This window comes from Arvicola amphibius, chromosome 9 (genome assembly GCF_903992535.2).
Source record: "Arvicola amphibius chromosome 9, mArvAmp1.2, whole genome shotgun sequence".
NCBI classification, from domain to species: Eukaryota; Metazoa; Chordata; class Mammalia; order Rodentia; family Cricetidae; genus Arvicola; species Arvicola amphibius.
This window is the reverse complement of record NC_052055.2, coordinates 37,813,344-37,834,177: the sequence shown is the minus strand read 5'-3', so window position 1 is coordinate 37,834,177 and position 20,834 is coordinate 37,813,344. Positions and strand designations below refer to the sequence as shown.

Genomic DNA, 20,834 nt, shown 5'->3' with positions numbered 1-20,834 from the left:
AATCAAGGCCGAGTGTGACAATCCTCCGGCCTTCCTACATCCCCAGCATAAGTATCTCTCCTGTGCTAATTCTCCCTTATTGTGGTCACTGATGACACTGCAGGGGCCCTGCCCTCTGACACACTAGTCTCAGTTCAGTTCCCAGCTGATTTTCACTGATTGTCTAGAGGGTTCAGAAGATTGAATGACTTGTCCCAGATCACAAACTATAGTTAGGAGACCTGGAGACCAACCTAGGCTGTAGTGTGGGGGTGGGAAGCAGGGTACCACTCAGCTATGACACTATCAAAATAATAATAATAATTAAAAATTAATAGAAAGATAATCTCAACCTCAGTAATTCTAGTTCCAGAGGCCCCCCACAATCTTCCCACATCTGCTGGACACAGATGTGCTGACACATACACAAATGCATATAAATAGAAATAAATTTAGCCGGGTGGTGGTGGCACACACTTTTAATCCCAGCACTTGGGAGGCAGAGGCAGGCAGATCTCTGTGAGTTTGAGGCCAGCCTGGTTTACAAGAGCTAGTTCCAGGACAGGCTCCAAAGCTATTGAGAAACCCTGTCTCAAAAAAAAACAATAAAAAGGGAAGGGGGGGGGGCTGGAGAGATGGCTCAGAAGTTAAGAGCACTGACTGCTCTTCCAGAAGTCCTGAGTTCAATTCCCAGCAACCACATGGTGGCTCACAACCATCTGTAATGAGATCTGGTGCCCTCTTCTGGCCTGCAGATGTACATGCAGGCAGAACACTGTATACATAATAAATAAATAAATCTTAAAAAAAAAACAAAAAAGGAAAGCAAAAAACAGACACACAGGAATTTTTAAAATCATTTTAATGTATTTCTAATAATCTTTGCCTCGTCTACCAGACAAACCATCTAAATAAATAGATGTTATAGTCTCTTTTACCCATCAGTACAAAAATAAAACCGCACTTTGTACCTGCTGACTCCCCAGCACACATGCCCCGTCCCAATCCCTCCCAATACATTCATATAGTCTGAACAAAGCTCGGAGCTCATTCTGTGCAAAGTGGTCTTGTGCTGAGACCTGGTGGGCGGGTGTGGTCCGCCACTTAAAGAAAAAAAAAAAAACCTATACCACCTCGCCGACTGAGCTCCTCCCCCAGTGGGCAGGAGGTGGGAGGAACTTGGCAATGAAATAACCATCTTACCAGATGATAACCACACAGCCCAAATGGGCTCAAATGTGGCACTTCGAGTATCCATACCAGAAGCTGAGGCACATTTTCACCCCAACCCACAGTGAGGGAAAAGCACTACCCAACCTCTACATTCAAATGGGCGAAGTCAAGGGAAAGATGAGCAGGTGGCCACCACTCCTCATTTGAGTACTGGCCTTGGAGGGGGTTAGTGTGTGTAGGGGGGTGCTGTCCACTTGGACACTGTCCATCTTCAGGCTGGGAAGAACCTGTGTAGCCTCTCAAAGCCTGGAGCCATTCTCCCTGGGGAGCCAGACCACAGCAGTCCAGAGTCATACGGCTGCCCTGAAGGATCCCCAGCCCAGGCCACAATCTCCCGGAGCTGGTGGGTTTCATAAAGGGTCACATGACAGAAAAGGACACTGCCTGCTGTTACAGACAGAAGACACCTGCCCGGAAGCAGCCTTTTCTGCCCCCTTCCCCCAGCCTCATGATCCAAGTTGTACAGGCATTTAGTCTCGTGCCCCAGGGACGGAGAGCATGACATCTACCAGATGCTGTCCCCAGAATTGTGGGCCAGCAAAGAAAAGCTTTAGTCACCCATCCCCACCTCTCTGTCAAGAGTTGGGGCTCTTCCTGACTCCTTTTCCTGGCCCACCCCAACATTATCTAGATTCAGGACCCAGGAGAGAGGTGAAGCAGGTCACCACAGGAGACTGCCCCCAATGGAAGCACTGAGTTAACCCTGGACAACTGAGAGTTAAGAAAGAGGGGAGACCAGGGACTTGAGAAGCTTGAGGAAAGAATCCAGACAGATACAGGGTACAGGCTCTTTGGTTTGGGAATGAGAGTCGAGGAGTGAGCCACCCTATCCTTGCTCATGCAAACTCTGTCTCTTAAAAACAGACTTAGGGGCTGCTGGGATACAGCCACAAGGGTTCCTAAGGTGGCAGGATGTGAGAGCAATGTGACCTTGGCAAGGGAGTTGCCCTCCTCAGGTAGGAAGGTTATCAGCCTATAGGGCACCTGTGCAAACTAGCAAACTGCCCCCTCACCAGGCCCACAGGCTTGTGTGCAGCTGACTCACCACAGAGCACAGTCCAATCCCCACAAGGTATGAGGGGTCATCCTTAGCTGTGTCATTCAGGTTGGGTGGGGAGGGAACACAGAAGACAAGGGCTGCCCTGAGAAAGTAGGGGGACACTCCCTTCTTGACTGCCCACACCCACTGGCATCCATGGATGCCCAGGTCAACTGAGCTGCAGGAGAGGGCAGAGAAGGGGTAGTATTAAAAGGGCTGTAAAGTCACCTGAGTCAGAAAGAACATGAACTCCTATGAAGGAGGGAAGGGCCAAGTGTCTGCGATCCTGGGCGGAAGCATCTGCACCTTGCACAAAGCCTGTCCTATCTGTAGCTGAGAGGGATGCCAACAGGCTCAGGCTGGCCCAAGCTGTCTGATCCTGTCAGTCACATGCCAGATGTGCAAGGTGGAGTGAAGGTGCCAGGGCAAGCTCATTTGTGCTGGAAATCACGCCGTGTTCACCTGTCGGTTTCTAAAGGTGTGCAAGGTCCACGTGGAGGTCTATAGACATGGGGCAGGTGTGAACACACACACAGGCAATGTGTGCACACTGGAGTGGCTGGATGTGTTCATGGGCATCACTACACAGGCCAGTACTGGAGGGACAGCACATTCAGAGGAGGCTTGGTTGGTAGCCTCTTCTCTGATCCAGGCCATGCCCTTTGTCCTGATCCTGTCCCTGGTGGCCAAAGACAGCCTCCATGTCCCACCACAAAGCTGGAGTGGAAAGTCCATAGTAAAGACCCAAGCCAAGGAATAGAGGGAATACCAGAGAGCTGGGGCGGCTGCTCAAGGCAAGGTCTGGGCCTCCTGGGCTCCTCTGGATTTGCCTCTGTCTGGGCGGGGAAGCCCATCCCCACCTGCCCTGGAGATGAGCCCCAGACAACACTGGCCTTCCCTCCCTGTCCTGGAGGCCCCTCTGTAAACAACCCTCATGGGGTAAGAGCAAGGTGGTGGGGTCTTCCCCATGCTTCTGCTTCTTCTGCTTCTTCTTTTTTTTTTTTTTTTTTTTTTTTTTTAAATTTGCCCTGCTCCCAGCCCCTCCTGTCTCTGGAACTCCTCACCCAAGCCCCAAGGAACACAGTTTAAGAAGACAGGAAGCAGCTGTTCACAGCTTCCCACTGCGGTCTCGGAAGAAGCCCTCGGCAGCCTGAGCCTCACGGAAGGTGACGGTGACGGAGTTGGCGGTGATGTCAGTCACGGTCACTTCACTTGAGGGGAGCGTGGGTGTCCAGGGAGGGGGCCCATTGGCCAGGTCTGCTTCTGCTGCAGCCATGGGACAAAGACAGATGAGGCATAGGTTGTCACTAAGTGATCAGTTAGTAGCATCAGCATACAGCCCATCCCCTGATACGCTTGAACCTGGATGCTTAGGAGGGCACACATGCACCTGCCCAACTGGAGAGGGTGGGCAGGGGTCAGGCCCACATCAGTCCTCACTGCTCCACAGCTGCACATGGCTTCTAGGCCCTCTGGACAAGGGTCAGGGCCTTTCAGGCTGAGGTCTCAGGATGACTGCCTTACCCTCCTCCTCAGGGGGCTGCTCCACAGGCTCCCAGTCGCCGGCGGCCTGCAGGACATCTGGGGCTGGTGACTCCTGCAGGGAGAGCTCCCGTGGATGGCTGTGACTCTCCAGGTGGGGCCCGCTGCGTGGCGGGAACTTCTTGCGTGAGAGCCGCAGGTACTTGTGGGCCTTGCGCGGCTTGCAGAGTGGGAAGGGCAGGGTGGGCACCAAGGGGCCCTTGTCCACCAGCTCAGCTGCCCCCGCCTTGACCACCCCCTCGGGGCTCCCGCTGCCGAGTGGGCGCATCAAAGAGAAGCAGAGCTCCTCCTTGCCCTTGGCTTTGTGGGAGCTCCGCAGGTCCATGCTGTACAGCCGCTGCAGGGGCAAGCCAGGGCGCGGCGGGTCAGCCTGCCCCCCCCCCCCCCGCCCCCCACTGCGGCTCCACTGCTTACACGGTAACTCCCCCAGTGTCCTCATCTGTTCCACCTGCACCTCCCCTGTCCACGGACCAGGGCCCACACCTGTCCCCACACCCGCTGAGCTCAGTCATCCCTTTTGGCCACAGCATGGGCCTTGCCTCCCCAGGGCTGCAAACTAACCCATAGGGAAGGACCACAGCTCAGTGGCACGGCACTTGCCTACCACATGCAAGGTCCTTGATTTGATTATCAGTGCTATGCAAAGTTGAAAAAATGAAAACAGGGCCAGGCGGTGGTGGCGCACACCTTTAATCCCAGCACTCGGGAGGCAGAGGCAGGCAGATCTCTGAGTTCGAGGCCAGCCTGGTCTACAAGAGCTAGTTCCAGGACAGGCTCTAGAAACTACAGGGAAACCCTGTCTCGAAAAAAAAAAAAAAAAAAAAAAAAAAAAAGAAAACAAAAACAAACTGGATTTCTGAAGTAAACATACTGAGATTGTTTTGCAGTTTAGAGAGGGGTTTTTGTCTCCCAAGGAGCCTTGAAAGCTGAAACAGGACCTTCAGGGATGACAGAGGCAAAGGGAGACGCTGCCGCTGCAGTCTGCAGGCAGTCCAGCCTGCAGGAGCAGCGTCCCACCTATTCTTTGCAGACAGCTGCCCTGGGCCCTCTCTAGGGGCTGGGTCTGTGCTGCCAACTCAACCTCGGTGAAGCAGAGCAGGTTGGAACTCTAGAATGGGGAGTCTGCCACTCCAACTTGAAGTAAAATTTGCACAGTACCAAAAGAGAAAAAAATTCTTAGATCAAGACCAAAGAAGATCCCATATTACTCAGGGACAGCATCTTTTGCCATATGCCATCAGAGGCCAAGAGTTCCCAGGACAAGTGGCCATCAAACGGGGCCATGAGATCACAAACCCTCAAGGTGGAGGAAGTGATGACACACGCCAGTCCCACACCACTCCGCCCTGCCTGTGATCACCAGGCACACATGGTATGGGTCACTGGCAGGATGAGAAGGCTGTGCAGGGGACTTCGAGGCTTTCCCCAAGCCAGCCCTCAGGACACTTCAGGGTTCACAAGCCATTTCAAGGGTAGTTCCTTTTGGTCCTTTGTTACCTCATTCTGAGCTCCAGTCAGAACTGGATTCTACCCTGCTGAGCGACCCCAGCAAGCCCAAGCCTTGCTGAGCTGTAAGCACCTCATCAGAGTGAAGAACAGAACACTAGCCTGAGTCCAACAGCACTGCCTTCTGGACTTCTGCAGTGTGACTTCAGGCAAGGCCACAAACACACTGTGGCTTCTTCCTTGCTCTTGATCACCTACTTGACTGGACACCCACAATAGGACCTGTCAACCTCCAGTACCACGTCACTGGCACATGAGGAGCGACTGGGCAGTCAAACTTCTGTTCCAGCCTTCAAATATCCTGAAGGCCACAACCAGCTTAGGCAGCACCACCTTCCAGACAGACCCACAGAGACCGTATAACACAATAACAGTTTCGTTTTCCAGGTGCTGTATTGGGGTAGTCTGATGGCTGATACAACTCCCATCTGACACAGAGAGGGAACATGTGTGCTGGGTGCATGTCTAGCGAAGGTCACTTTCTGCCCTAAGGCCAGTTTATGACGAACCCATGGGTCATCGCCACCTAAAGGCAAGCCATCCTGTCCACTAAAGAGAGCCTGAGGTGATCCAGCACCAGGAGTGGTTAAACACAAACTAAATGCCCAGATGCACCTATGAAATCAAGAACACACACTCTCACCCACCCTCTTAGAGGTGAGAAGCGCAGACCTGCGCAGAATCACGGAACAGTGTCTATGGCTTCATACTCTGTTGGTGGCTATGCCAAGACTTAAGGCGCCTTGAGAATGAGGACAACACAGGCTTCACAGTCTTCTCCCCATCCAAAGAGAACATGGTTCTGTAAGTCTGCTATTCCAAGGTTAATGTTCAGAATGCTAAGAGTGTCCAGTTCTTGGATTTTTGCAGTCCTAGCCTGCCATGTTTCCTCAGCACAAAGATCCTCGGTTATTTGGTGTTTAGAGATTTGGAGAGTCAAAAAGACTCATCCACAACATTTCAAGTTCTCAAAGATTGGCTACATGACTACTCTCAGGCCCACTAGAGTCCCCATCCCAGGCTGACCTTCCTGGCTCCAAATCCATGTACAGCCTTTGCCCAACTCCTTCTACTGAAACAAACCCACTGAGTGTCTTGTTGCACAGACTCTGGCTGTGCTGGGTAAGGTGAGTAAATGACGCGAGGGCCAGTACACATGCAGGTGGGGGAGGTGGGGGGGAGCTCAGAGACAGTGGTTACCTGCAGCAGAAGCCGCTTGGGTTTCGGACCTCTCTTCCTATAACCTGATGCTCGGTCTCTCTCCTCCCTGGGAGTGCAAAGAAGGTGACAGAAGAAAAAGAAACTGTGACATCTAAGAAACATCACCCCCCTCCATCATGTGTCTGGGTTGGGGGACACAGGCCATTCCACACTCCTCCCCCTTGCTCTGTGGAGCCATAACAGACATTCAGCTTCCAGGGCCCAGCCTTTAGTCTGAAAACACACAGGTCCTTGCTACATTCCGGGGCCACACAGGGTTCTACCGCCTATGCCACTGGGGACCCTGTAAGAATGGAGCTCTACTCTCTACTCTCACTCAGAACCAGAACGGCCTTGAGTGTCCTGGGCACTAAGAACTATAGCAAGCTCCTTAGCAAGGGGAGTTCGACACAGCCTTCCTGTCTGGGATCTATTGGAACCTGCAGAAAAAGGGTAAGGAAGGAGAAAGACTGACCTGCAGGTGCCCTCCCAACAAAGACACCCTTAACCTATATGACACAACTCCAGACTCCACATGGCAGTGCCAAAAACATGGGGACACCAGATCTTCTTGTCTGTCTCAGTTCACCCCACACATTCTCCTGCAGCCCTACCACGAAGACCTCAAAGACAGCAGAAAGGTGGAGGTGGGAGCTCACCCGTTCTCCATTAAGGTTGAATGAGACCTCCTCATCTGGGCTATCCATAAACCAGTCATCCCCGAATGTCTTAAACTGGTCTTGGTGGGAGCTACCACAGCCCTGCCATGCGATAATCTCCTGATTCAAGGAATGGGCACCTGGCCTTGGCTATTCCCATAGCTTTCTTTACCACAATCTAAAATTTGGGCATGGTGCCACATGTCTACAATTCCTGCACTTGGGAGGTAGCCAAGTCTATATAGTGAGTTTCAGACCAGCCAGGACTATAGGGAGACCCTGTCTGAGAAAACTGAGACCGCCCATAGGACTCTCTCAGTGCCGCAACCCTTTACATCAGTGCTTTTCAACCTTCCTAACGCTGCAACCCTTTAATACAGTTCCTCAGGTACCGACCCGCAACCATAAAATTATTTCATTGTTACTTCATAACTGTAATTTTGTTACTGTTATAAATGATAATTTAAATAGCTGAGGTTTTCGATTGCCTTAGGCAACCCCTGTAAAATGGTTGTTTGACCCCCAAAGGGGTCATGACTCACACATTGAGAAACACTGCTTTAGATCAGGATCTCACCAAGAAGCAGAGAGAACAGAGAGAAACTGTGGGACAGGAACACCATCATTGACTTAAGAGCAATGATGAAGGGCTGGAGAAATGACTCAGTAGTTAAGAGCACTGGCTGCTCTCGTAGGAAACTCAGATTCAGTTCCCAGCACCCACGTGGCAGCTCACAGAATGTTTGATATGCCAGTTCTAGGGGAATCTGACACCCTCTTCTGGTCTGCAGAGGTACTGCATGTACATAGTATATACACACACACACACACACAGACAGGCATTCATACATACACATAAAATCAAATAAATATTAAAAAGTACAAGTCTTGTAAAAACAAACAAAAACAAAACAAAACAAAGAGGAACAGTGCTGACACATCCTTTGAATCTTTGAATCTTTGAATGTGCTTCCAGAAGCCTTTGGGGAGAAGCAATAGTGTAGCAATGAGGGACTGATCAGATCATGCCCTCAATGTCCCAGCTCCTATAGGCAAAGCTCCTGGACAAGCCTCCTAACTGCTTAAGGGGTTTAGATTCCTCATTCCAATAACAGCCTCATTCCTATGTCAAGAGATTACCATAGGAATCAAATAACAAAAACAGTTGTCAGTATGCTGGGGGGTGGTGATGCATGACTCTGATCCCAGAATTTGGGAGGCAGAGACAGGCTGATCTCTGAGTTTGAGGCCAGCCTGGTCTACAGAGCGAGTTCCAGGACAGCCAAGACTGTTAAATAGAGAAACTCTGTCTTGAAAAACTGAAAACAAACAAACAAACAAACAAAAACAGTTGTGAGAACCAGACACAGTAGCACACAGACTAAGTCCAGCAAGTAGGAGAAAGAAGAGGGTGGATCAGCCACAAGTCCAGGTAGGCCAGGGCTAGCGTGAACTCTGTAAACACAGGCACGGTGGGGGAAGAGAACCAATGCAGGTCACCACTTAACCTTACACACGCACTGTGGCACTCAAGTGCCCCCACCAAATGTAGTTTAAAAACAACAACAGGTGTGCCACACTCTGGCCCAGGTGGGAGCAGGGAAGCCCATGGGAAGGTGGGAATCATGACTAGAGGTCAAAGGTCAAGCCGGAAGCCTTCCTCACATCCCTGACTTTGCTTGGCCTCATCAGCTTTCCTTCTTTGACAGGGAGGGTCAGATGCTGCCATTCCCACATGGGATACATCTGTCAATGCTTCTGAATGAATCCTCAGCCTGGGACCAAGAAGCCACAAGAGGGCAAAGCTGGCAGATAGGGAGGATACAGGAACAGGTCTTAGATGCCCACCACCTTTCCCTGGCACACACAGCCCTAACCACCCGGCCCCCTTGCCCAGGGCTAAGCCACTGACTGGCTTCCTGAGATGTCTTGAAGCTAGCCTCAGCCCAGGCCCAGAACAGGCAGGGCCCTTACTTCTCCTCGTAGGCCATGACAAGGCGGGGGTCCAGGATGTGCTCCTCTGGCTCCCATGTGCTGTACCTGGAGAGAAGAACAAGAGATCAGAGCTGCTCGGCCACCACAGTGTCCCAGAGGCTGCAGCTGTGCTCTGTGCCAGCCTACCACATAGCCTTGGCCTGGCCTGTGCAGTTATGAGAGCCTTAGCCATAACTCCATCCTACTGCAGACTCCAACTAGATCTATCATCCTCCTGAAGCTTAAGGATGCCTTTGGCCCTCATCCCACAGCCTGGTAGGGGCTCTGGGGCTAGCCTATTTGGGTTCAGATCCAAGCTCTGACCCTCATTGACTGTGTAACCTTGAGCTACGTACTCAGCAGCCCTGTGCTTCTGTGTCCCTCTTTGTGAAGAATGCAAGGACTGACTAGAGGTCTCAGGGATGTTCACAGTAGTGGCTGGCAGAGAGAAAGGGTTTTGCTATTTGTGTTTTTTATGTTGCTCAGCCCCAGCTCCAGCCGCAGCCATCAAGCAAGGCCTGCAGCCCCTTCAGCCCCTTCTCTCTGAGCCTGGTCCACAACAGGTGTCTGGTAAACATCTAGTGATGACTGATATCTTTTTTCTTTCCCCCAGAGACAGGTTTCTCAGTAGCTTCGGAGCCTGTCCTTGAACTCGCGCTATAGACCAAACTGGCCTCAAACTCAGAGATCCGTCTGTCTCTGCCTCCCAAGTGCTGGGATAAAGGCGTGTGCTACCACCACTGCCTGGCAATGACCAATATCTTAAAAGAACAAAAAATAAAATTCTAAAGCAGTAAGTGGGAATACAAGTAGAAAAATCGTTGGGCAGTGGTGGCACCTGCCTTTAATCCCAGCACTCAGGAGGCAGAGGCAGGAAGATCTCTGCGAGTTTGAGGCCAGCCTGGTCTACAAAGTGAGTGCCAGGATAGGCTCCCAAGCTGTCAACAGTGCAACAGGGGTGGAAATGGTAAATAACCAACTGCTTTCCGAATTTATGGGAGGCCAACTCCGCAGGAGAAAATTTGTGCTCAGGGCTGTTAACCTGGTTATCATAGCTCCTAGGAGGGAACCTATCTACTGTTCTGCTAAAGGGACATGCTGTCAAACTGCCTTCTAAGTCTTTGTTTATACCCGTAGATCTGTGCTACTCCCAATCTTAGAGAAGAAGCTTTTTGCAGTAGGCAGAATTAATGCAGACTCAAAAATGGTCAAAGTGCAGTCAGGTATGGTGGCGCACGCCTTTAGTCCCAGCACTCGGGAGTAGAGGCTCTCCATGAGTTTGAGGCCATCCTGGTCTACAGAGCAAGTTCCGGACTGCCAGAGCTGTTATACAGAGAAGTGTTGTGGGATAGAATATTTGTCTAAGTGTGTAAAGATGTGCTGCTCCACCTTGCCTGCCTAGGGCACCTGAATGGTCTGGTAATAAACAGGTGAATAGCTAGGCAGAGGAGGGCAGAATGAAACGGGGAGCCAGCCAGACATGGAGAACACAAGAAAGCAGGATGGGCAGTATGTAGATGAGGTAAACAAGCCTCGGGGCAGCACACAGATGATCAGAAATGGGTTATGTTATAAAACCTAGCGAGAAACAAGCCTAAGCTAAAGGCTGAGCATTCATAATTAATAAATCTGTGTCATGGTCGCGGGCTGACACTCCAAAAAAGCCTGCTACAAAGAAACTTTGTTGAGAAAAAACAAACAAGAAAACAGAACAAAACGAAAATGTTGAAGTGCTGAGAATAAGTTAAATTTTGAGCCTTCAGCCTTAAACAGGACATCTATACTAGCCCTCCCCCACAAATCTCAGGAAACATCACAGAAGAGCAGGCAGAAAGAGTATAAGAGGCAGAGGATAAGGAATGCTGTAAGATGCTATGGCTAAGCCAGGCGGTGGTGGCGCACGCCTTTAATCCCAGCACTCGGGAGGCAGAGGCAGGCGGATCTCTGTGAGTTCGAGACCAGCCTGGTCTACAAGAGCTAGATCCAGGACAGGCTCCAAAGCCGCAGAGAAACCCTGTCTCGAAAAACCAAAAAAAAAAAAAAAAAGATGCTATGGCTAAGCACATGGCTACCACACTCCCGAATGCACAGGAGCTGGGGTTATTTGCACAAAATGGAGGCTGTCAGCGTTTCAGTATAGATGAGGGCAACACACACGAACTATACCCTAGTCCACAGCTGCTGGGAAAGACACCTATAAGCCAGTAAATAACCCCAAATCCATGAATAAGCAAACAATCACAATTAAACTCAGTGACTATAAATACGTGTGTGCACACACACGCACACCCACACACGAACATGTTGGGAAGAAAGGTTCCGGTAAAGGAGAAGAAAGGGACTTTAAAGTCAGGCGCACACCTTTAGTTCCAGCACTCCCAAGGCAGAGGCAGGATTTCTGAGTCCTGGAACTCCCTCTGTAGACCAGGCTGGCCTCCAACTCATAAAATCCACCTGCCTCTGCCTCCCTAGTGCTGGGATTAAAGTCGTGCGCTACCATGCCCAGTGATATGTTTGGTTTTTTGTTTTTTTTTTAAATTAAACCATGACCATGTTCTGTGATTCAGACCAAGGTCATCCTGGGGAAAGTGACAACTGCCTGGGAGGTCTCATCAGCAGGGAGAAAGGAGGCAGAGACACCCTAAGAGCTAAAACCTTTAAGTCTCAGGGACACTGGACCAGGAAGAGGGAGAGGGGCAAGCGCCCAGGTACAGAACTCTTCCTTCCTTCCTCCTTGTTTTCAGCTGACCAGTGGATCTTGGGCAGCCTCCAGAGGTTCGTCAGCCCCTCTCCCTGCCTAGCAGCTATCTCCCAACCATCCTTAAGAACCAGGTTCTGGTGGATTCCTGGCCCAACTGGTCCTTGTTAAGCAGAACCAATTCAACTACAAATGCACCCGGCTCAACTCAGAACCACGTGTTCTAAAAAAGCTGCCGAGCTGACCCCCACCAGGGCAGGTGGAACTCAAGCCTCTGCCCTCCCGCTCCTATCGGCCCATCCCTTACTGTTGAAGCTACTGTGGGATTCGTACCCTTTTTCCGCACTCAGTTCCCTTATCTAAAGAACAATTGCCTCCACTGACTGTCACGAATGCACCAGTCTACTGAGGAATCCCGTAATATTTCATCGAGGTAGGTTCTTAAATAATCACTCCAGTTTACAATGAAAAAAAAGAGGCACAGAGATTAAGCACCTTGCCCAAGGTCACCTCCTTGGGCTCCCCACAAGCTGGAGCATCCCTGGGAGAGGATCACTGCCTATTATCTAGTCTCTCTTAGCCCTACAAGCCGGGAAACAGAAAAGGGCAGAGTCCTAGAACCAATTCCCAAGGCAGAGAAGGGAGCAGCAGGAGGGATGGAGGTGGGAGGACCGCTAATCCCACACACACACCAAGAGGCAAAGTGAAGCAGCGGGGTCTTGCAGAAGGGTTCAAAACTGGCAGCAAAGTGCCGCTGTAAGCATCTGGTGCACGAGCCGCGCTCGCGCACTCAAGCACGGGGCGAGGGTGGGAGCCCCATCACTGGAAACCTACATGGGCGGGGCACGCCTGCCGGCTGGAGATAAACACGACCACGTGACCTTAGTCCCGCCCCACCGCCCGGTAAACAAGCTCTGCCACCGCACCCCGGCCCCTGCTCCTCTGCAGTCCCCGCGAGCTGGGGTCAGGCGATGGGGTGGGGCGCAGCACCCCAAGCAGGACAGGTTGCCGGGCCATAGCCTGCCGTTCCAGGGTGGGGGAGGGGCCTGCTGAGCAGTACGCAGAAACCGGGCAAGCTGGGGCCACGCGGAGCCAAGCCAGCAGCAGCTCCATGACTCCAGTTTCAACCGCCCCAACTGCTGTGCCTCATTCTAAACCGGGTTTCCCTGTAATCCCTTAGCTTTGAGTTGGGGAGAAAATTCGATGTGTTAAGCCACATGACGAACATACTTATAAAATCCAGGAAAATTAAACCAGCTTCAGAAGCCTGGAGTTGCAGGCATGGCTGCCAGGGCTAAGCAAGGCTTTTTGGCCTAGAGAGGAGGAGGCACCCTGCTCTGTACCTGGCTGCCAGGATGCATTAGTGATTCCTAGCAGGCTTCATTATACATGAGGAAATGGAGGCACAGCGAAGTTTTGCCTTGAGTCACAGCTTGTCAATCATAACCAAAGTTCCTAAGGAGCCATGATGGTCTGACACTAGAAAAGCTAGCAGCAAGACACCCCAGGGCCGCTTTAGTGGCGCTGGCCTCGTATTCCAGGGGTAGATCAGAATCTCAGAAGAGGACTCTCCATCTGTAAAAGTGGGTGATGCCTGGCTTTTACTGGGGCTCTCGCACTGGCACCTTGGTAAATGACGTCATTACTGAAGCTCCAAGGAGCGTCTTTTTGAAAAGATGGAGCTATATGTGCGGGGAGTAGCAGGGTGCTGGGCAAACAGGTAAAATGGAGTACCCAAGAGTCTTCGAGTCAAACAGAGCACCTGATGCCCCCGGAAGATCCAAGAGTTCCCTTCTATCACATTACTGGAGGGGGGGGCGTTATTTGCCTTTTGCTGGAGAGAAAATGGACAGGAACAAAATGGCTGCAGTGGCCTGGCAGAGGCACCTTCCTGTCACTATTACACTAAGTAGTTCCCTACCTAGCCATGAGGAGGACCCAAGCCAGACAACACCCACTCCCCACACTTTCTCAGCCTCTGCAAAGCAGCTGGACTTGACCCACCCAGGCAGCAGGCGTCATATGAAATGGGGATTATGAGGTGGGGTTAGCAGTCATGTTCCTGTCGTGACTTCAGTTTTGCCATCTGAAAAGACTATATTATTCTGAGCAAACTTAAACTCCTATTTGGAATGGGATCTTTCCTTCCAACAAAAAGCACAGCCTACTACAGGCCCACTCAGCTGACCCTATACTTTGAGTTTAACTCTGAGAACATCGGTTCTGTGAGAGGCTTTGGGAGTATTAGGAGAGCAGCAAGTAGAGGCTGAGGAGTTGCCCAAGGGCTCCTAAGTGCCCACTGGGCAGCCAGGCCTGAAATCCAGAAGCAAAGAGAGCAGAAGGCATCACCCTAGATGATCTAGCCAAATGACTAGGAAGAGACAGGAGAGCTATCAAGGCCCTTGCTCCCCTTCTCCTCAGGGAAGCTGTGGATGTGGTCAGCTGCAGGCGGACAGCAAACAGAGCCCTGTTCCAGCCACTGGCTGTGCCCCTTTTCCTGCATTCCCTCTGCCGCTGTGCCCGGGCCAGATGACCACTAGGGACCAGTGGAAGGGAAGGCAAATGTGTTACCTATGTGTTGTCATCACACCTGGATGCCTGTGGTCCACTCTGAACCAATGCCCAGGCATTTCACCCTGCCAGGCTAAGCAGCCTGTAAGAGAAGTGAAGTCCTAGGCCACTGAACCCACTTCGTAAAGGGGAACACTGGAGGCACTTAGGTACTGACTTCCCCTCTTCCCACCATCCCTCCATAATACTCCAGGACTGAATCACAGGTCAGCCCTCTCCCACTTCCACGCCCCCCACACACACAAGAGGAGAAAGTTCCAGGGCTGTCAGAGCCATTAGGAGAGCAGAGGGGGTTTCCAGAAGCCAGGCTCTAGGAGGCAGGGCAGAGTGGTCACAAACCAGTAGAGAGGTCCTACATGTAGCTTGTTCCCAACCCCAACAACTCTTTGGTTAGTGAGAAGGTTCATCAGGCTCCCACACCAGAGGTTCATCTGCCGTACTAGGTATCCTCCCTAACTCTCTACCCCACAACACCAGGAAATATTTGAAGACAGAGGAGAGGCCTGAAAATGGTCAGGCTTAGTTCAAGTCCTAGTTCTGCCTCCCCTTGCTGTGTGACCTAAGGCAAGTTGCTTCTGGTCTCTGACTGTTTCCTCAGCTGAAAAGCTCAGAATCACATCTATTTAAAAAGAATGCCTGGTAACTTACTCTGTAGATAAAAGAGTGCCATCCAAATACAAGAAGACCCAGGTTCTGCACCTACCCGCCCCCCAGCAATGACTGGGGATCCACAGCCAAGATTCCCATCTGACCTAGCATTGTAATTGCTCCACATGGGACTCCCTTCACTTGGCCAGCAGTCGTTGAGGAAGCCAAGGAGCTAGGTCTTAACTTCCATGGCCAGAAGAAAGGGGGCAGGATGAGGGGACAAGCAGGATACCCTCTAGCAGAGTGGACCTGAGGGGCCTTCAAAAGCTGGTGATTTAGTCAGGACTTGCTATTTAGTCATAAAAGCAACAGGGGCTGAAGCCAGCATGGGGAGAGGACAACAGGTAGGAGACACACACAGGAGCCTTACTTGGGGGGCCATCCTTTCCACTTCACCAGATACTCGACTTTGCCCTGGGAAAAGAAAAATGGAGACAGTGAGATACACACCCCTACAACCCTACAGGACAATGAAGGCCAAGAGACCCTCAGTGGCAGTATAATATCACCAACCTATGAACGGCAAGGCTCCCTCCCTATCAGATCCTCAACCCAAGGGACAACTCCCCCAAATTCTGGCTACTATATGACCATCCCATAGCCCTCTCTGCTGCAGCATGGAAGGTACATCTGGTCCCAAACATCCATGGAACCGGAGACGGGGTCATGTCACAGAGGGAAACCGAGAGCACATGGAAACATGTACGTATAGCCACGCACAGCAGCCCAAGTCCCAAGCTGAGACCAGGATCCCTAGCTCTCCTCTCTGGGAAAAGCTGCTTACAGGACCCCATTGAAAGGTGGCCATCTGTCCGTCCCTTGTTAGAAACTGGAGTCTGAAGGGAAAGGGACTTTAAGTGTCCACCCCAGCCCCATGCACTGGGTGAAGCATCTCCATACCACGGCTTTGAGGTTAATCTGTAGCACCTTGCTAAAGCTTTCCTCCCTAGCACCACACAGTGGACAGTTCTTTATGAAAAGCACCTAGTCTGCCGGAGGCATCTGTATTTACTTCCTCGTTCATCCTGCCTGCATCTGTGCCCTTTGCCAGAACGCCAGCACTGAGAGAAACAAGGGAGCCTCGGGCTCAGAGAGGTACCTGGAACATCCTGCAGCCTCAGTTTGGGTTTGGAGAGCTGAGCTGAACGAATGAAGGGTTCCTTCCCTCTTTGACCTACCCCTGTGCCCTGTCGGAGGACACGTGGCTATACCCACTTTAGTCTAGTACCCTGGGCTGGCACTCTAACCAACAGTCACAGCCCCACGCCACCCACTCCGGGCCCACCCAACGCCCTGCAGAGGATCCCACAGCAGGTGCTATCCAGCCCGCACTTCGGTCAAGTGCTGCCAGGAGCCTCTCAAGGAGTTGCAGGAAGAAAACGGAAAGGGATCCTCAGCAGACCCAAGAGAAGAACTTTTTTTTTTCCCCAAGCATATGCCCAGATCCAAGTTCACTCTGGGATGAGCCCCTCGGCGGGCACGTGCACAAAGAGGGTAGACTTGAGGTGCGGACCGGAAACTCCGGGCTGAGGTGTGTGGTCCTGAGCGCGGCAGAACCGCCTCCTTAAATCTCAGGGTGTGAGTGGAAGGCCTTGGCAGAGGGGGGCGGAGCTTCGAGGATGCCCCAACAACAGTGGCCCGGGCTGCGGAGCAGCACCCGGCTGGTCGGTGGGGGAGGGGAGGATTGGGGAAGAAGAAGAAAGGTGTGCCCGGGCTGGGGGTGGGGGGGTTGGGATCGGGAAGGTCAAAGTCCAACAGGAAAACTTCACAGGCCAGAGGAGACTTTCCCAAAGCTCTGCTGCCAACTTCACAGGGCTTGGTACTAAAACTCCGGAGGGCCGAGTTCGAGACTCACTTGGACTCTAACGCACTAGCAAGTTGCTTCCTCAACTTGAGCTTTAGTCTCCTCGAAACTGAGCGTAAAGGGAATGAGGCGGAATGGAGTTCAGAATCTCCAGTCCCGTCCTCATCTCCATCCCAGACGGCCTCAAAAGCACCAGCATCTCAGGGCAGCAACTTTAACTCTACTGGCCCGCCACAGTGGCGGGGAAAGTGAAGGAAGGGGCTGTGAGGCCGGCCAAGCAGCGCCGGGACCCCAGGTGTCCCCCCCGCACCACTTTCCGCTCTGCCCGACCTGGAGGGGGCGGTGCTGGGGAGCAGGAGGCGACCTCGCCGTGTCGCGGGAGCCGCCCCCGAGCAGCCTCACCTTCCGCACGCGCTTCTTCCGGATGCTCTCCACCGCAAACACCTGCTCGCCTATGGCTGACAGCTCCATGCGGGGCGGCGGGCGACGGGCCGGGGGCCGGGCCGGGTCGGGGGTGGAGCTGCGGGGCCGCGGCTGCTGCGCGCGATGCTCGGGCCGACGGGGACCCCGTCAGGCTCTGTCCGGCGCGCACGCGCACGCGCGCACACCCCCTAGCGCTCCCTCACGCCGCCGACGTTCCATTTTTGAACCTGCGCAACGTTTTCCTCAGCGCCGGCGAGCGGGTGCGCGCGCGCGGGCGGGCCTCTGAGAGAGCCCGGAGGGTCAGCTCCGCCCCTCGCCGCCGGGACCCCGCCCCTCTCCCTAACCCCGCCTGCTAGCCAAGTTGGGCCGCTGGTAGCGCGTCTGATGCTCTCGACTTGTTTGGCGCGTGGGGTGTGAGCGCAGCGGTCTGCGGCGTACCCCATCTCTCTCCTCGGCTTCTGATCTGGCTGTGATTATTTTCCTGGAATCCTCCCAATGATTCGGAAGGTCCAAAATGGTGTAACCCTGAAGCCCGGAGTAGCAGGCCTGTAATCTCAACATTGGGCAGCTGAGGCAGAAGGATCAGGAAGGAGTTCGTGGCCAGCCTGCACTACATAAGACCCTGTCTCAAATAAATAAATTAAGACAGGGGTTGGAGAGATAGCGTTGTGTTTAAGAGCAGTTGCTGCTCTTTTCAGAGGACCTGGGTTTGGTTCCCAACACTCGCATTATGGTTCACAACCATGGTTCCAGGGAATTCACTGCTATCCTCTGATCCACGTGGCACGTACGTGGGCAAGCAGGCAACCACTCATACACAATTTATTTTTTTAAAAAAAATCTTAAGACAGAAGGTAGAAGCTCACGTCTTTAATCCCAGTATTGAGGCGGCAGGGTCAGGCGGATCTCTTGTGTTCGAGGGCTATGGAGTGGCGGGAGGGAGAGACCCTGTCTCAAAGAGTAAAATAAAATACAAACGAAATTTTAAAGAATGGTGTGGGGCCGTGTTATGCAGATAGGAAACAGGCGGAATAAGCCGGTCATTTGCTTCCCTACCCACAAAGGAGACCAGGCCGGGTGAGGACCGCGGCGCGGTAGGAGGGGCGGACAGCAAAGGTTTCCCACCCGGAGTGCGCAGTCCCGGCAGGCCTGAAGATGCCTCTGTGCCCACCCCTCGATGCTTCCACCCGTCAGCCCTTCCCCAGTCCTAGCCGGTGGTGTAGAAAGCACGGGTCACACACGTGAGCGCGCTACCCAGAGGGCCCAGGCTAGCAGTAAAAGTCATCTCAGGTGGAGACCCTTTTTTTATGGCAGCAGACCCAGCCACGGACTAGACTCCGTAGGCCTTCCTTCATGTCCTTGGATTTCTGCACTTCTGTCGTGAGCAACGAACGAACTCCAAATCCCCAACCCAGCCCTAAGGCTTTCTCTACAGTGGAGATGAGGTCGGAATCACCCCCACTCCGCCCGCTTCCTCCTCATTCCTGCCTCTCCGACCTCCCGGAGTTGATTTAGAGCCGCCCCTCAACATCACCACCCCCACAACCTTAACTACCTCCTCTCGCTGCGTCCCCCTCCCCCAGCCCTGTGACCCAGTGAGCTTTCCACCACCAAACCCGACCGAGTCACCCAGTGCTTAGATACATCCCGCAGTTCCCTATTCTTAAACTCTAAACACCTAAGTCCGGCGAAGACACAAAAGAGAATACTAGATTGGCACGTGAGTTTTTACCAAGCGCAAAGGAAGCCTTAAGGCAGGGGACGTGAAGACCCTGTCCCGAGAGAAAATTACCATCATCGAGAACTGTATATTCCGTGGAAGTATCTGCTGAGAACAACGGTACAATAAAGACATTTGCAAAGACAGACACTAGGAATCTGACCATCCCTGAGGGGAATTCCAAACGAGGAACTGGGGATCCGGGGCGGGGGGAGGGGGTGAGACCGGGAAGAGGTCTGATTCAATGACGGAGAGACAATGAAAAAACCACCGATGGTTTCCAAAGCAGAAACGCGTTTTCCAGAAAAAAGCAGACGGGAAATTAACAAGAGCCATGGGTAACTAGGGCGACTGGAGTTCAAGTGTGCTACGATCCTTACACATCCCGGTTCAAAATGAAGACGGGATTAGTTGAGAATGCGAGTTGCCAAGATTAGGGTAAGCACCAGACGCGTGCAAACGCTGAGAACCGCGCTGTGCACAAGAGTAGAGGAAATAACCGAGGAAAGCAACCAAGCAAGAAGCGAGAAAGATGAGCAGATAATAGAAATACGAATGTCCCGTGACTTAATAAATTTAGTGTACTAACACTGTGGTCCGTTTTTAAAGTCAGGCTACATGAAATCCCAGCAGAGTAGTTTACACGAAATAACTACAAGGGGTGTTTGTGAAACAAGGATAATAAATGGACGGGGAGTAGACAGCAAGCAAATGCAAAGGGGAAGGAGCCGGTGGGCGCAGCTATTTAAATCAGAGGGAAGAGCCATTACAAAGACAAAGGAAGCCCCTTCACACTGAAGGGCCCACTTTACCAGAGAATGGTTTCAGATTGGCATGCAAAACACCAGAGTTGAAAGTCCAAAAAACAGAAGGAAGGTACTTCCAAAAAAAACAAAACAGAGGAGTCCACAAATTCTACTGAGAGGGTTGCCCCCCTTCCCTCAGTGGACTAGTGGGAAAATACTTAGTAAGATACAGGAAGGAGATTTGAACACGATTCCTACACTTGACTGACTATTCAAGAACACAGAGTCAACACCAAAAAGCAGATTCTTTTTAATATAAAAGGAATATTTACCAAACCATTTCACCTCAAGAAAATTTCAACACATAAGATATACAATAAGGTGAAGCAAAAAGCAAAAGGGGCTGGCAAGACCAGTGGCCTGAGTTCCATCTCGAACCCGTGTAGAAATAGAAAGCCAGAACTGACTTCACAAAGTTGTTCTGTGACCCCCACACACGTGCTGCAGTACACGCACCTTCATATATATATGTAATATATAGAGCATACACGCAATAATAAGTTAAATTCAAAACCTTCATAAAAAGATACCATCAAAAGCCCCAACTATTTTGAAGTTAACAAAGATGTTTCTAACTAACGGATCAAAAAATCATAATGGAAATGATCAAATATTTTAACTGATTGAGAATGAAAATGTTACACATTTTTAAATCCTGAGAAACCAGGCACTCAGTGGTGCTTCAAATGAGGCAGAAGGATCAAGAATTCCAGGGTAGAAGCTGGAGAGAAGGCTCAGCAGTTAAGAGCACTGGATGCTCTTCCAGAGTAGAAGACTGGGGTTCAATTTCTACCAAGGAAAAGACAGCTCAGAGCTGTCAGTACTTCAGTCCCAGGGCCTCTGAGGGCACTAAGTACGTGGTACACAGACATACAGACAAGCCAACCTCAAGGTTTCTCTTTGTAGCCCTGGCCGTCCTGGAACTCACTCTATGAACCAGGCTGGACTCAAACTCAGAGATTTGCCTGCCTCTGCCTCCCAAGTGCTGAGATTTTTTTCTTTTAGAAAAATCTAACAGTGCTGCTAGCCCAA

At 51.8% G+C, this 20,834-nt stretch overlaps 1 protein-coding gene across 3 annotated transcripts; it reads right to left on the bottom strand.

Moving 5' to 3' along the window:
* Positions 1-912: 912 nt before the first annotated feature.
* Cbx7 (chromobox 7) lies at positions 913-17,512 on the bottom strand. Of its 3 annotated transcripts, none has more exons than XM_038344078.2 (6): positions 17,256-17,512; positions 15,420-15,463; positions 9,133-9,198; positions 6,500-6,566; positions 3,776-4,130; positions 913-3,517 (listed from the first exon to the last, which is right to left on the bottom strand). In XM_038344078.2, exons 1-6 carry the CDS (start codon positions 17,322-17,324, stop codon positions 3,360-3,362), a joined length of 759 nt encoding a protein of 252 aa, XP_038200006.1. In that variant the 5' UTR covers positions 17,325-17,512; the 3' UTR covers positions 913-3,359. The 3 variants fall into 3 exon arrangements, with proteins under 3 accessions (XP_038200006.1, XP_038200007.1, XP_038200008.1); XM_038344079.2 differs by having other exon boundaries at positions 913-3,514; XM_038344080.2 differs by having other exon boundaries at positions 3,776-3,848.
* Between the last annotated feature and the right edge of the window lie 3,322 nt (positions 17,513-20,834).